We start from the raw sequence: 14071 nt of genomic DNA on the forward strand, positions 1-14071 counted from the left end.
TTGAAAGTAACAAGATAATAATATACCTGTTTAAAAGTAACAAGATAAAGCACAAGTAAAACCAAAGCATATTGAAAGATATAACTAAAGTGTTGTTGAAAGTAACAAGATAATAATATACCTGTTTGAAAGTAACAAGATAATAATATACTTATTTGAAAGTAACAAGATAATAATATACATATGAAATGTAGGAAAGGAAATTAATAATGTAGTGATAATTGTAAATTAGAATCAAAAGAGAGACGTGAAATCTACCTCTTCAAAGACATCATAAAATGGAAAAATATATGAAATAGAGAAAGTTTAAGCTTGAAAAGTTTCCAAGTTAGATTCACAAATAACTTCCCTAAGCCATCTTAATAATTTCACGTAAATATTTCGTTTCCAAAAGTACCTTTTTAGCAGTTAAATAGCTTCCACATTAGTTTTTGGAACCACTTCCAAAAGAACCATTTTAGCAATTAAATAGCTTCCACATTAGTTTTTGGAATCACTGATTACCATGTTTATATTCTTGAATTGCAATGATTTAATTATGTTTGTAATTAATTTTTAAGTGAGCCCATAAATAAAATTAAGATTTTTTAAATGAAATTAATATTAATTGAATTAAATTATTCAAAATATATATATATATATATATATATATATATATACGCACACTAATGTAATCACTACTACATAACACCTTTTAACGATGACTAAATATGACTTTTGAAGACGGTTTCCAAACTGTCATTATTTGGGGTGTTGTTAAAAGGTGAAAAAAATAATGATAATTTTTAACGACCGTTAAAAAAATAAAACAACGACAGTTTTACTCCTAACCGCCATCATGAGTGGATAAAATAACGAAAGTTTTAACACAAACTATTGCTAAAAATGGGTGTTGGAGTTTATGTGTAACGATAAAATCTTAACTTTTCCTCTTCCTTCTTCAAGAGCCATCTACAATCCTTAACATTGTTGGTGCCAAACTTTCACCATTATTATTGACCTCATCACTGTCAATGACAATCCTAATAATGATTTTGCCTCGGATGTCATCAATATTGTCTTTCCTAATTCCTTTCATGCCTTTTTGTTTTCTCAAATTTCAATTTTACCATGTGATATATCCAAAAAAAAATTAAGATTGAATGAATGACTTTCACAAGAGTTACTTATTACTTCACAACATGAAGGTGGTCGTGTACTATGGTAGTGTTAACACCAACGGGTCATCTAAAACAACCTTTTACTATATCTTAACCATTAAGAGTGAGAAAAACTAGCTTAAGCTTATAAATTGTGATATTGTTCTAAATGTGGATGAGTAATGTGACATTGGTAATGACATACCTTAACAAAGAGAGAATTATGCAACTCTCTAATATTGGAGCCAAAAAGGTTTTAGGAAAATGAACAAAAAAAAAACAAAATAGGAAAAGAACTTGCATTGTGTTATGAAAGAGAAGTGAATAGTGTGGCATTGAATGTAGGTGATGCTAAGACAAAAAATGATAAACATGTTTGTGAATGATACAACATTAAACAAAGTTTCACATTATTGTGGTCTCTCTTATCACTTATTGACAAAAGAAAAATGATTGCATAGACTCGTTTTTTCAAAAAGTGAGGTAAATAGGAAAAAAAATCTCATTATATAATGAGACAAAATAAATTATTAAACATTCAAATTTAAAAAAAAAAATTATTAACAAGCTAGCAAGTCTTGAATATTGCGGGTTAGCTCATATCGTCCCACTTTTTCCAAACTAGAAATAAACATATTAACCCACTTTGTCACTTCTAAATAAATATGCATTTTAAAATTTTATTTTGTAGTACATGTTCAAAAAGAAAGATATATGTTGAATAAGTTACAAAACATAAAAAAGTTATACGCAAATCTAACTTGAAATCTCTACGCACTTTTATTCAGTAAATTCCATTTTAAAGGCTATTTTCATTTTTTATTTTACCAAGTCTTTTGGAAAAGAGAATTTTAATTTTCTTTCATTTCTAACTTATCCTCCTATAAGTTGTTTTATTTATTCTTTCCTCATGTATCTAGTTTAGGTATATTATTTTCTTGTTATATTCAAACACACTTTGTTTTTACTTGTTAAGATGCTTGATTCATTTTATATGTTTTTCCCAAGTATAAAATGGTTTTGAAAGTTAGACATTTTATGTAATTATATCATTGAAATTTGAAATAACCTTTCATATAGGTTTTATCATCTTCATTTTAATTTTTGCATCACCATTTTACGCTCATACACGAGTTTCTTCAAAATATTTATAGGCATGACATAATTTTCTTTAACAAATTACATTTAACTCAATAATTTTATTTAATTTAACCCCAATTTTTACTTGATTTGAGACACACTTCATATTTCAAAACGTATATCTTTCCTAAATCGTTTTGCCTATTTATTGTCCATAGAACCCATGTTTATTATTTTGGTCATATATTTCTGATAAAACTTTTTTTTTGTAGTGTTAATCTAAATTTACAATAATGGGAAAAGCTTACTTTTCTAATGAGATGAAGACGTTAGTTTTAGTTGGACGTACTGGAAATGGCAAAAGTGCAACAGGAAATAATATTCTTGGAAGGAAAGCCTTTAAGTCAAAGATAAGCTCATCTGGTGTAACAAGTGTTTGTGAATTGCAAACAACTACTATAAAAGATGGACCAATTATTAATGTTATTGACACCCCAGGTAAATCAAACTCTACCAATATTTGCTTTGAATTAAATATATGTCTTTGTTCTTTCAAATTATATCGTATACAAACTTAACATTTAACTATATATTCAAGTTTCTAAAAGTATATGATTTATTTGTTAGCTCTCTCAAAATTTGTTATTGCATGTTTTGATCTTTCTCTCAATATTTCATTCCATTACCAAAAATATTTTATTTTCATCCTTACAAATATTATAACTTTTATTTTATGTCCTAACATAATGGCAAAATTTACTTTAAATATTTATAAATATATTTTTATTTGTGTTACATGTAATTTGTGTTCTTTCAAAATATAAAAATTTTATTTGTATTATGAAGACAAAAAATAAAAAATTATTGAGACTAAAATAAGAAAACAATAATATTTGGAGAAGAAAAGTATATTTAATTATGAATCTAAAACTTAACAAATGTTGTAGGGCTATTTGACGGAACTAATTCTGCTGGAAAGGAAATAGTAAAATGTATTGATTTGGCTAAAGATGGAATCCATGCTATCATATTAGTATTCTCTGTTAGAACTCGTTTTTCTGAAGAAGAACAAGCTACTTTTCTTACCTTACAAGCTTTATTTGGGCACAAAATTGTTGATTACATGCTTGTGGTATTCACGGGAGGGGATGACTTAGAAGCCAATGAGGAGACACTTGATGATTACTTAGACTGCAATTGTCCACAACCTCTTCAGGTTTTTTATAATCAGTTTAATCATTATATACATATATTACTTTTACTATTCATAACTAGCAAACTCTTTATGGAGAGAAACGAAAACTATAAATATAAGTAACCATATATTTAATCGATATAAATATACATACCTTTTAGTCATAATAATCATTAACTTCTTAATTATCCATATTTATAATTTTATCTTCTTTTTAAAAAGTCAAAAGATAGTACTTAATATAATGTTATATATGTATAAAAATATGAAGGAGAGATTAATTTAACCCAACATTACTTTTGCTACTTTTAACACAATTTTTTGAAAATGTTTTTGTATAGACAACTTCTAATTATGTACTAAATCAATAATTAACCATTAGATTAGATTATGTTGATTATGATGGAGGTTGGACATTATTGTAGGATATACTTACTTTGTGTGGCAATCGTAAAGTACTCTTCAATAATAGGACTAAGGACGAAAATGAGCGATTGGAACAAGTTCAACAACTTCTCAATCTTGTGGATGAAGTTATGTTACATAATGCTGGACAACCCTTTACAAATGAGTTGTTCAAGAGATTGAAGGTGAAATTTTTATAAATGCATGAAATCATTTATGAAATATTGATATTTTTGTAAATAATACATAATAATTATGAGCTCATCATATTGTAGGAGAAAGCAACTGAAACTGAAAAGGCAGAAACTTTGGGAATTAAAATGCAATTACAAAAAAGATATGATGATGAGCTTAAACGAATGACTGATTTGGTACATCATTATACATTATATCTTCAAATTTACTTCTAAGATATTATTACTTTCTTAATTTTCATTCTTTTACTTTTAAAATAATGATTTTAATTTTTAATACATAGATCGAATCAAAGTTTAACGAAGAAATTGCAAAGCTCATGAAAATGTTAGAAGAAGAGAAAGTTGCTAGACTTAAAGCCGAAGAAAATTATAAATCAATTCAAACTTCATCAAATAAAGAAATTCAAAAATTACAATGGAATCTTCAAGAGGCAAATAAAGTAAGAGTTTGTGAGCCAGTTAGGCGTAGATGTGTCATTATGTAATCCTAATATACCTTCAAATATTTCTACTCTACCTTTGTGATAATGAGTGTTTGTATTTGTATATTTATGATCCAACATTCCTCTAATCGTTGTATAAATTTGCTAATTATTTCCATGTAACAAAATTATGTATGGGTTACATTTCTTAATTTGTCATAACTCCTATTTTATTGTGTTTACATTTTATTTCATAATCATATTGTTATGCTTATATCATGTAATGGCATATATATATATATATATATATATATATATATATATATATATATATATTTTTTTTTTTTTTTCTTTTGCTTTTTGCATGTATTTGCTTTCATTTTGTTTTAATTATTTCTTGTTTAAAAAAATTTACCTAAAAAGAGTATAATATTTATGATGTTTATAAAATATGATTTTGCTTTGTTTCCCTTTTGTCACATAAAGTAAGTATATCTTTCAGTGGAAAAAAGGACAACTTATTTTATTAATAAAGTTAAGTATATTAAAAATGCAAAAAAAGAATTACAAAATTAATTAAGATATAATTTACAATAATAACTTTAAAAAAAGACATATTTAAGAATGAATTGTTTTTCATAGGTTAGTGTTGAATGTGATGAGACACAATTATATGTTTTTTCATAGGTTAGTGTTGAATGTAAATATGACAAATTATAATGACAGATATTTGTGAGTAAAATCGATGATCAATATTAAATTAATACTTTTAAAAGATATTTACAAGTAATGGGATAAATATTTTAATTTTGTGTTGGTTGCGTTGGATATCATCAATCTAAAGTTGCAAATAATTGAATTTCATTTCAATATTGTTTTTAATTATAGTTAATAATGAAACAAATATTAATCATTTAAAAATTGTTTAAAATTTAATTTTATATATTATATTTTTTTATTTAGAATTATGAAATTAAATTTATTTTTTAAAATATTAATTTTCTAAAATCAACATTTTGTGAGACAATGTAACATCCCATTTAATAATTTTTACGCTACTAAATAACATTACATTATGATCAAACAAAACAGATAGTAGAAATAAACTATTATAGAGTGCTGATACAGTCATCCAAAATAACCATATAAGTCACTATCGACATGTGCAGTCTATACTAAGGGAAAGTTAATTTATACATCACAAAACTCCATAGAGCCTAACCCAAAAGCTACTACTGGATTTCCAAGCCAAGGATCAACTCTTGTCCAGGAGAGGGTTGTCTTCACTTCGATTCTTCTTTGCTCACACCAAAAGTAGGTGATCATTGCAAAAGAGAAACACACAAGGAAAAAACATAGATAAGAAAGGGTAAGCTAACTTAAATAATGGAAAGCATGCATTTCAAATTATGAATATCATCACAAACAAATCTCAAATACATAACTCTAGACTCAATATCTGGATTGTGTAAGCGGCGTTGGATCTCTTGGTGGCGTGCACCTGTGACGGTCCCCAAACTCTACAGAGTTTGGGCGCAAGGGGTTATCACCCGACCACTCCCAACGTAAGTCCCTTTCGCGTCTAAGACTTGATCAAGTCCAAAGACTAGGACCTCATGCTACTCCTCACGACATAAGTCATTCTGCTCTATCTAAGTGTGAATGATTATTGGAGTTTCAGGATACCAACCAATACAGAGCCCTCACGTCCTTACACACACTAACATACTCTTTTGAATTTCCCTTGAAATTCTAATTCAACCACATCTCCTCGTAATCTATATTCATCCAATTTCACCATTCATAATATTAGCAATAACATTCCAAGCATATATAAGAGGCTAATTGCAATAGTTCACATTCAAACATATGATCTCACCCATTAAGACAGAAAATCAAACACCCAACTGCAGTGGTTCTCGCTCAAGCTAGAAGATTTAGCCCAAGCGAGAGGCCATCTCGCTTCTCGCTTAGGCGAGTCATTCTCGCCTGAGCGAGGCTCCAACAGTGGGCAAAATAAAAATATGGGCAAACTCTCGCTCAGGCTAAGTTGGTTCGCTTAGACGAGAGTGTCTCTCGCTCAAGCGACCTCAGCTTGCCTAGGCGAGACTTCGCGTAGGAACAGGGGTGTGTTTTCTGGTGTTTTCGCTCAAGCGAGAGCCACTCGCCTAGGCGAAATTACCAGATTTCAAACCTGTTCCCACATGCAGAAGCCCAGAATCCTTGCACAATTCAAATACACACCCAATTATGTAGTTCAAACCTCAATTCAACACTCAAACATGCAATCCAGAGTCATCAGAACAGATTTCTATACGAATTTTAGGAGAAATGTTAGCTTCCCTTACCTTTTTTTGATTTTAAACTTAGTAAGACACCACCTCAACAGTGAGGGCACAAAACCTCACTTCAACCTAGAGAATTTCGTCATTATAACACAGGGAGAGGAAAAACACCTGATTAATCCCAGAATAGAGGCAAAATTTCAAATTCAAAGTCAAACAGGATCAAACATGGGAGGATTGACTTACTTTGAAGAAGGAAGTTGGAAGTGGAGTCAACTAGGAGCTCTGCAGGGTTTTCCTTTCCAGAATCTAATTACAAAAGAAGAAGGATCAAAATTATGGAGGTTGTAAAGGGGTTATGGGAAGGAGAACTTGAGAGAAAATTGGTGGGGGAGTGAGGAGTGTTTTGTTCAGTGTGGGTGAGTTGGTGCACTTAAGATTAGGAAAATCAGAGAAAAAGAAAAAGAAAAGGGCTTCGCAGACAACTTATTTAAAAATAATTTTTTAAAAACTAAACTTATTCATATAATATTTATTATACAATTTTATTTAGTTGTACTTTAAAATTAAGTTTTTGACTAAGTTTACATTTTAAGGAATCGTTTTAAAATAAAATGATTTAAAATGAAAAAAAAAACATATAAATGTAAAAAATTTCGTGAATATATTTTTTAATATCCAGCTATTAGTGAGACCAATTAAAAGTAAACAACACCTTATAGTCTACTAATTAATATTTTTGAAATTATTATAAGTATTAATATCATCAAACATACATTCTACTAATTGTTGTATTGACTTTCACTTTATTACGACTCAAATAAGTTTTTTTTTTCTTTTTGTGAATTATTTTTTTTCGTACGTAATGGATGACATTACTTATTTTGTCTAAGTAAAGTAATTTTCAACTTTATTTAATTAAATAATAATTAATAACTTTTTAAGTAGAAAAACTAATCACATGATTATAATTTTAATTACATATTCAACTATCTCTATATAACAAATTTTACCACAATTGTTTTATCAAAAATTTTAATTTTCGCACATTGTTTTAGTTTTATTAAATTTTAAAGGGCATGATAACATATATCAAGTTTATATTTTTTTATATAAAAATTACTATAACTTAAAGTAATTTATTTTTATAAAAATTACTATAACTTAAATAAATTATAATTTTATATGTTGAGTTGTTTAGAAAATATAAATTTGTAATAGTATTATAATTTAAATAATGAATACTTATAAATTAAATTATAATTAATTATAATAAAGTAATTTAACATATTAAAGTAATCATTGTCTCAATTTATCCAATTACATACATTAATTAATCATTGAAGAATTAAATATTAAATTCTTTTATAGTGAGTGATGCATTCAAGAGCCACTATTACTATCACACCAAACACCATCAAATTTGGTTGAACTACAAATTTCGTTATTAACCCCTTTTTCAACTTGATTTTCCTAAATTGTGTGATAGAGTTTATGTGTAATAGTACAATCTCAACTCTTCTACTTTCGCTATTGGAACATCATTATTGATGACAATTCTAACAACGATTTTTCTTTTTGTTGTTATCAATGTTGTCTTTCCTTGATTATTTTTTGTCTTTTTTTTCGTTTACTCAAATTTTAAGTTTATGATGGTGATATTTCTTAAATTTTGTTTTAGGATTGCATGAGCAAAATTTGTTTTAGAAGATGATGTGTAGTGTTATCACCAATGATTTTTTCTAAAACAACATCTTACTATATTTTATCCATTAATGATGAAAAAATTTAACTCAAACTTCTAAATTGTGACATTGTTCTAGATGAAGGAGTTAAGTAACATTGGTAATGATATGGGTTAATTGAGAGAGAAGGTTCCAACTCTCAAATATTAGAGGCCAAAAGGTTTTGGGGAAAATGCATAAATGAGAAATAAATAAAAAATTGTATTGGATTATGAAAGAGAAGAGAAGAGTGTGGTTAACCATTGTCATCTCTAAATAAATATGTTAGTTAAAAGTATTCATTTTCTTGTAATTAACATGTCATAAAAGAAAAAAAAAATATATATATATATATATATATATATATATATATATTAAATCATTCCGACAGATGAAAAAATTTATATGCAAATCTAACATGAAATCTTTAAAAACTTTTATTTATTGGATTTCGTGTTTTCTTAAGTCTATCTTCATAAGAGAATTTACTTTTCTTTTGTTAGTAACATATCCTTTGGAGTGGTCTTATTTATTCTTTTCTCATACCTTTAGTTTAGGCATATTATTTTCTTGTTATATTCAAACACACTTTGATTTTACTTATTAGATGTTTGATTCTTTTTATGTGCCTTTTTTTTGGTATAAAATAGTTTTCATAGTTAAACATTTTATCTAATCATATCATTTAATTTTAAATAATCTTTTACATATATTTTATCATCTTCATTTTAGTTTGTGCATTGCGATTTTACATCACATACAAGAGTTTCTTCAAAATATTTGTAGGCATGAAATCATTTTCTTCAACAAATTACATTTAACTCAATGATGTAACTTAATTTAAAATAATTACTTGTTGATTTGAGGCACACTTCATATTTCAAAACTTATATCTTTTCTAAATATTTTTCCTCATTTATTGTCCGTAGAATCCATGTTTGTTATTTTGGTCATATATTTCTAATTAAAACATTTTTTTGTAGTGTTAATCCAAATTTACTATAATGGGAAAAGCTTCCTTGTCTAATGAGGTGAAGACGCTAGTTTTAGTTGGACGTACCGGTAATGGAAAAAGTGCAACAGGAAATAATATTCTTGGAAGGAAAGCCTTCAAGTCAAGGATGAGCTCATCTGGTGTAACAAGTGTTTGTGAGTTGCAAACAACTGCTATAAAAGACGGACCAATTATTAATGTTATTGACACTCCAGGTGAACCATCTTAACTTTGTCGACATTTAGTTTGAATTAAATTCATGTCTTTGCTCCTTCAAATTATATCATATACAAATTTAATAATTAATATTCAAGTTTCTAAAAGTATATGGTTTACGTGTTTATCTCTCATAATTTTTCATCTTTACTCTCCTATTCTTTCAAAATTTATTATTACATGTTTTGGTCTTTGTCTCAATATTCCATTCACAAAATGTTTCAAAATGTTTCCTTTTCATCTTACTATTTCATGTCCTAATATCTGTGAATATAATTTGGTTTTTATTGCATGCAATTGTGTTTTTGCAAAAATATAACAATTTCTATTTGTATAATGAACATAAAACAAATTAAATAAAAACTAGTAGGATTAGAATAAAGAGCAATTATATTTGTAGGAAAAATATATTTATTTATGAATCTAAAACTTAACAAATTTTGTAGGCTTATTTGATGGAACTAATTCTGCTGGAGGAGAAATAGTCAAATGTATTGATTTGGCCAAAGATGGAATTCATGCAATTGTTTTGGTGTTTTCTATTAGAACTCGTTTTTCTGAAGAAGAACAAGCTACTTTTCTTACCTTACAAGCTTTATTTGGACACAAAATTGTTGATTACATGATTGTGGTATTCACGGGAGGAGATGAATTAGAAGAAACTGAGGAGACACTTGATGATTATTTAGGTAGTAACTGTCCACAATCTCTCCAGGTAACTTGTTATGATGAGTTTAATTAACAAATACAAATTATTATTATGGAGGGAAATAAAATCTATAAATATAAATAACTATGTATTTAAACTAAATAGTTATATATATATATATATATATATATATATATATATATATCAAATGTAATAAATAAGCATATTAATAACTTGATGATATGGTATATTGATTGCCCATAAAACGTTTATCATTTTGTTAATGTAATATGACTTTTAGTAAAATTTATATCGTTAATCATGTTGGAAAAATAAACACATATTACGTTTAAAATAACTATACATTAATAGACTTAATTTGTTAAACTTTGTATAAATTCAAATTATGTTTTTATATTTAAATAAACTCGTGGTATTGTATCTTGTTGAATGAAAATTTGAATACAATCTCTTTGATGTGTTGGAGTATTGAGAACCTATAATTGTATTGAAGTCCATAATTAACTATCAGATTATGTTAATCATGATGGATGTTGAACGTTATTGTAGGACATACTCACTTTATGTGGCAATCGTAAAGTACTTTTCAATAATAGGACTAAGGACAAAAGTAAGCAATTGGAACAGGTTCAACAACTTCTCAATCTGGTGAATGTAGTTATGTCACATAATGTTGGACAACCCTTTACAAATGAGTTGTTCAGAAGATTGAAGGTGAAATTTTTATAAATGTTGAAAGCATTTACGAAATAATGAGATTTTGGTAAATAATATATAATATGAGTGAGTTACGAGTTCATCACTTACTGCAGGAGAAAGCAACTGAAACTGAAAAGGCAGAAACATTGGGAATTAAAATGCAATTGCAAAAAAGATATGATGACGAGCTTAAACGAATGACTAATATGGTACATCATTATTATACATTATACCTTCTTGTTTACTTGAAGGTTAAACATATGATCACTTTCTTATAGTAATTTTATTTTAATATATAGATTGAATCAAAGTTGAAGGAAGAGATTGCAAAACTTATGAAAATGTTAGAAGAAGAGAAGGTTGCTAGAGTTAAGGCAGAGCAAAATTATAAATCAGTCCAAGCTACATCAAATGAAGAAATCCAGAAACTGAAATGGGATCTTCAAGAGGCAAATAAAAGAAACACGAGTAGGGGTGGAAGTGGAGGTGGGGGATGTGCCATTCTTTGATTCTAATATCTTCAAATATTTCTACTTACCTTTATGATTGTGATGTGAGTGTTTGTATTTTTATATATATGGTCTAATACTCTTTCAAATGTTGTATATATTTACTAAGTATCCTTGTAATTAAATTGTGTTTGAATTACATTTCTTAATTTGTCATAGCTCTTATATTATTGTGTTTACACTTTATTTCATATTCCTAATATTATCAATCCTTTATAAATTCATTGAAGAAGATTGTGGTTTGAAAGAAGACTTATTTTTATCATATTTTTTATTGTTGTTAGAACACTCATTGAAAGATAATCGAACCACTTCGTAATTGTTATTAAGACCTTCAACTAATTTGGGTTTTTCAATAAAGTAAGAAATTCATTAACAAATATCTTAATTTATTCCTTCAATCCATTCTCAATTTGCCTCTTAAATGGCTTTGGTATAAAATGTGGCTATTGCATAACAAATTATCATACTCTAACTACATCAACTACACCCGTTTTTGCATACATTATACTATTAAGAAAATATTCTTCTAGAAATATCTCTTTGAAACTATCCCATGGAAGAAACTTATCATCTATTTCATGTTTATCCATCATAATTTTTCTTCTTCAATCAATGGATATTTTAAGTGATGGAGAAGACTAGTGTTGACATGTCATCATTTGAGTGATGTAATTTATTTCTCATGTCATAAACTTCCAAAAACTATCTCAAATTCTTGACTCTTAAACGCTTAAGCAACCACTTGTATCATCTTGCGCAATGAAGGTTTTAAAGAAAGATAATTATCTCAGTATTTGTATATCTCAAACTTCAAATCACAACTTAAACAATGTATTACCACTTAAGTGACAAAAATGGTGCTTGAACAACATTGTTCTATCTCAACAATAAGCAGCCAACTCAATAATCAAGCAATGCAAAAAAAAAAAACTATTAAATAGCATAGATCATATTTAGATACATCATAAAAACAAACTAATTATAATCTATCTAATAAGTTTTAAATATTACTATAAATTTATTTTTCATACCAACTTGCAAAGTACACTAATTCAAGCTAATTATGACCACTCAACACTTAAAATTAATGATGACAATGAGTTGAGATGGTGCAAAGTTTGACTATACTCATTCTTGTCCCTGAAGTAAAATTTCATATCCATCTCTATCATATATGAATACAGAAATAGCAATACAAAGCAGGGCAAAGGAACCAATACAATAGTTGAAAAGTTCGTGATGCTTTTGATTTGCACGATCTCATTCTATGTTTGTTAAGATTCAAAATGGCATGGATTTTATTTTTAATGTAGTGTGATTTTTTTAAGTGACACATTGCACTGTTTTCCTAAAGATAATGCCACAAACAGAACATATTTGGGTCCTTCAGAAAATTGCAAAATCGATCTTCAAGGTAAATATAAAATCAGTATTACATTTATAAATTCAAATAATAGAAATTTAACAAGGTTGCATAAATTCCAAGTTCCTTTACAAAGGATTGAAGACCCATTTACAAGTTGCAAGAGCTAAAAGAAGCAAAAATATTTTAGAAAATGAGTTCAATACTTAATACTTGAGATGTGAACTATTCTAACAAACTCAAACCGGTCCGACAACATCATTAGAAACGATCATCGCATTTATAAGATATTATCTATTTAAAATTTATTTGATGGATTGCTCGGATTTCGGACTGAAAAGTCGATTGAGGAATTTTGTTACCTATCATGAATTTTGATACTTAATTTTAATATAATAAAGTTTTTATATTTACCAGGTTAGTTTCTTAGGCTTAACCCCTGTGATGGTTACTAAAAATTTATTTCAAGTGAGATCAAAAGCTTTTTAGAATTTATTTCCCTCTTATGAATTGAATGAGATGGAGTTTTCTCCTTCTATGAAAACGTTCTTTAATTTTGAATCACTAAAATAAATCTAATTTTAAGTCAACATGTAGTCATCAAACTTATACCTTACTATCACGTATTCTTGAATATAGTATTAATATCTTTCTCAAATCTTTTTGAAAAAAAGTCCCATGTGACTTTTGGCTATTACTTCCTGTAACCCCACTCTTACTAACTGCACCTCCACAATAATAGGAAAAAAAATCAACTCAAACATATACTAAAACTAGGATGTCTACATATAAACTAAAATAAAGGACAATTATACTTTAACTCACTTTTTTTATCTATTTTTAATCCACCACTTTAATCATCACATCACATACTAAAAAGAATCAAAATAGATGATCTAGTAATAATTGAAGTAATAAGTTAAAAATAAATCAAAAAATAAGTTAAAATATCATTATCCTAAACTAAATGAGAATAACTTTCATGATTTTTAACTGAAAATACCATGTTAAGAATTATCTAAGACTGGTATAAAAACAGATGATGCTTCGATCCTTTGAATCACTTTTCAAAATCTACACACCTTGTCTACACCTTGTCTTGTGTTTTCAACTTGCCTTTTATTCTCATTCGAACTATTTCTGGCACCAGGTAATATCGTAACAGTAAAA

At 27.4% G+C, this 14071-nt stretch overlaps 2 protein-coding genes across 3 annotated transcripts; both read left to right on the forward strand.

The window, feature by feature from the left end:
* Positions 1-2196: 2196 nt before the first annotated feature.
* Positions 2197-4650, forward strand: LOC114175796 (immune-associated nucleotide-binding protein 9-like). The gene is made up of 6 exons (XM_028060607.1): positions 2197-2293; positions 2492-2717; positions 3167-3435; positions 3840-4004; positions 4095-4190; positions 4298-4650. The coding sequence occupies exons 2-6, from the start codon at positions 2513-2515 to the stop codon at positions 4499-4501; spliced, it is 939 nt and encodes a 312-aa protein (XP_027916408.1). The 5' UTR covers positions 2197-2293; positions 2492-2512; the 3' UTR covers positions 4502-4650.
* Positions 4651-9126: 4476 nt separating this feature from the next.
* Positions 9127-11662, forward strand: LOC114162491 (immune-associated nucleotide-binding protein 9-like). Of its 2 annotated transcripts, none has more exons than XM_028046408.1 (6): positions 9127-9233; positions 9431-9656; positions 10104-10372; positions 10877-11041; positions 11140-11235; positions 11326-11662. In XM_028046408.1, exons 2-6 carry the CDS (start codon positions 9452-9454, stop codon positions 11533-11535), a joined length of 945 nt encoding a protein of 314 aa, XP_027902209.1. In that variant the 5' UTR covers positions 9127-9233; positions 9431-9451; the 3' UTR covers positions 11536-11662. The 2 variants fall into 2 exon arrangements, with proteins under 2 accessions (XP_027902209.1, XP_027902216.1); XM_028046415.1 differs by having other exon boundaries at positions 9137-9229.
* Positions 11663-14071: the final 2409 nt, after the last annotated feature.

The sequence above is a fragment of the Vigna unguiculata genome, chromosome 1 (genome assembly GCF_004118075.2).
Source record: "Vigna unguiculata cultivar IT97K-499-35 chromosome 1, ASM411807v1, whole genome shotgun sequence".
Lineage (NCBI taxonomy): Eukaryota > Viridiplantae > Streptophyta > Magnoliopsida > Fabales > Fabaceae > Vigna > Vigna unguiculata.

Coding starts and splice junctions, on each gene's coding strand:
- LOC114175796 (XM_028060607.1), top strand. CDS start 2,513: ATGGGAAAAGCTTACTTTTCTAATGAGATGAAGACGTTAGTTTTAGTT. Junction 3,436..3,839: donor ATTGTCCACAACCTCTTCAG/GTTTTTTATAAT, acceptor ACATTATTGTAG/GATATACTTACTTTGTGTGG. Junction 4,005..4,094: donor AGTTGTTCAAGAGATTGAAG/GTGAAATTTTTA, acceptor ATCATATTGTAG/GAGAAAGCAACTGAAACTGA.
- LOC114162491 (XM_028046408.1), top strand. CDS start 9,452: ATGGGAAAAGCTTCCTTGTCTAATGAGGTGAAGACGCTAGTTTTAGTT. Junction 9,657..10,103: donor TAATGTTATTGACACTCCAG/GTGAACCATCTT, acceptor CAAATTTTGTAG/GCTTATTTGATGGAACTAAT. Junction 11,236..11,325: donor TTAAACGAATGACTAATATG/GTACATCATTAT, acceptor TTTAATATATAG/ATTGAATCAAAGTTGAAGGA.